This window comes from Calidris pugnax, unplaced genomic scaffold (genome assembly GCF_001431845.1).
Source record: "Calidris pugnax isolate Ruff unplaced genomic scaffold, ASM143184v1 scaffold123, whole genome shotgun sequence".
In the NCBI taxonomy this organism is placed as follows: Eukaryota; Metazoa; Chordata; class Aves; order Charadriiformes; family Scolopacidae; genus Calidris; species Calidris pugnax.
In genome coordinates this window covers 2,438,438-2,440,532 of record NW_015090876.1, presented here as the reverse complement: position 1 = coordinate 2,440,532, position 2,095 = coordinate 2,438,438, and the positions used below count along the sequence as shown (strand labels likewise).

The window sequence follows — 2,095 nt, the reverse complement described above, 5'->3', positions numbered from 1 at the left end:
GGGGGGGATCCACCGGTTCGCTGCCATTGAGCCTGAAAAAAAAAATTTAAAAAACCCTCGGGGTTGAGCCGGGGGATGCGGGAGCGATGCGGGTCGGCTGCGGGCTCTCCGGACGCCGTTTGGTAGCGCGGGGGCGGCGGGGCCGCTCCGGCCGTGCGGGGTGTCGCGGTGCGGGGCCGGCGCGGCCTCCGTGGGGCTGCGGGTGCGGGGAACCCGGCCTCAAACCCATCCCTGCCGGCGGGGCCGGTGTCCCCCCCAGCCCTCCCCGGGCCGAGCCGCCGCCGTTCGCTGCGGGAGGAACCGCGGCGCGGTCTCGGGGTGTCTTTCCCTTCCCGCTCCGGTTGCGGGAGCAGCCTCTCCGCCCTGCGCGGGGGCCGGGAGCCGGCGGGGGTCTCCCGGGGGAGGCCGGGACTCAGATTGGGGGGTTACGGGGAGAAAAGGAGCCGGGAAGGGGTCACCGAAAGCCCCGCGGTGCTCCCGAGCTGCGGCTCCGGGATGCGGCCGGGAACCGGCGCTGCCGGTAAGTCCCGCTGGGCCGGAGCTCCGCGGGCGCGGAGGGGACGCGTGTGCCCCGCCGGCTGCGGGGAGACCCGCCGGAGCAGAGAGGATTTAATTTAATTTAATTTTTCCTCTCGTAATGTCTAACCAACCCCATTTTGGGCTGATTCCCATCCCTCCGCTCCGGCGCCCGGAACGGGCAGGAGGCGCAGGCCCCGCACCCCCCGTCCGACGGGGGGGTCACCTCTGCCGCCCCCGCTCCCCGCCCGCTCATTGTGCTGGGGTTTCTTGCATTTTGCGTGATGCTGCGGAGGGATCGGGCCCGGCCCCGCAGGCCGGAGCTCTGCGCGGTGCCTCCGCACCCCTGGGCCGCGGGGATGGGGTTGGGGGGGGGTGGGATGAGGGGTGCGTTATCCCTTCCCCTCCCCGCAGCGCCGGTGCGGGCAGGGTGCAGCGTGTGTGTGCGTGAGTGTGCACCCCCCCTTTTGCTTTTTCTTTCTTTTTTTCTTTTTTTTTTTTTTAATTTTTTTCCTTCAGGTAACGAAGGACGATTACAACAAAGCAGTTTGGGGGCATTGCTTAAACTGTCTTGCTGAATCTGAACTAGCTATCAAGTTACTCCTCCCACACAGAGCAGAACAGCTTGGTCCTGCTGTTTAGGGGTCCTTGCCAGCTGCGGAGACAGGAAAGGATTTTTTCCTCTTTACTTTTACTTGTTCTATTTTCTCCTGATCTTTAACTGTGCCAGCTTGGTGAAAATGTAATTCAAGAGAACACCCAAACAAAAGGAACAAAGGTTAAAAAAAAAAGAAAACAAGAAAAAAATCGATATGTATTAGCAAGGCATACAGATATGCAGAGATCTTGTTAATATGAATATTCAAGATCAACGTGTTCTGAAATCCTTAATCTGTTTCAATATTTTTTCTAATTCCTGTTTTCATTCAAGCAAGTATATCCTGAAACTGAAGAGCAGCACGCAGAAGAGCTGCAATTGCAAAGATGTCACAGTTCTTGTATGGAGTAACTCACATTGTTGAGAAGTCAGTAAGAAACTGCCCAAGGAAAACATAGGGAATGTGCTGTGCTGAGATTAAAATATTTTATAAAATAAAGGAAGAGGTGGACGGGACGGAGAGCGCAAAGAGGCAAGAAGAGCAGAGATGCAAAGGGCAAAGGGTGGGGGCAGCTGCTGTCAGGCACCCCCCCCCCCCCCCCCCCCCCCCCGCCCCCCCCCCCCGCGGCGCGGAGCCCCCTCCCGCCGGTGCCCAGCCCGGTCCCGGCCCCACGGACTCGGCGACGGGCTCGGTGCCCCCCCCGGCGCCGGCCGGAGCTTCCCCCCGCTCCGCCACCGCGCAAGCCGATCCGGCGGCGGCCGCCCCCGCGGAAGGCGGCAGCTTCCCCCGGCCCAAATCTCCGGTGCGGGCGAGGGAGGCCAGCACGGCCAGGGACAGATCGGACTGCGGCCCCCCCGACGGCGAGGAGGTGGACATGGACTGAGCGGGCGGGGGGGAAGAGAAAAAAAAACCAACCCGACCGACAGCAACGAAAAGATTTAAAAAAATGAACAGAAAGCAAAAACAAACCCACCCGCGAA

General features: G+C 61.1%; 1 protein-coding gene across 1 annotated transcript in view; it reads left to right on the top strand.

Moving 5' to 3' along the window:
- UNCX (UNC homeobox) overlaps nt 1-1,998 on the top strand; it is a 4,575-nt gene extending 2,577 nt beyond the window's left edge. Inside the window, exon 3 of the mRNA XM_014946197.1 lies at nt 1,615-1,998. Within this exon, the coding sequence (XP_014801683.1) occupies nt 1,615-1,998 (384 nt within the window). The remainder of the gene's footprint in view (nt 1-1,614) is intronic.
- The last annotated feature ends 97 nt before the right edge of the window (nt 1,999-2,095 follow it).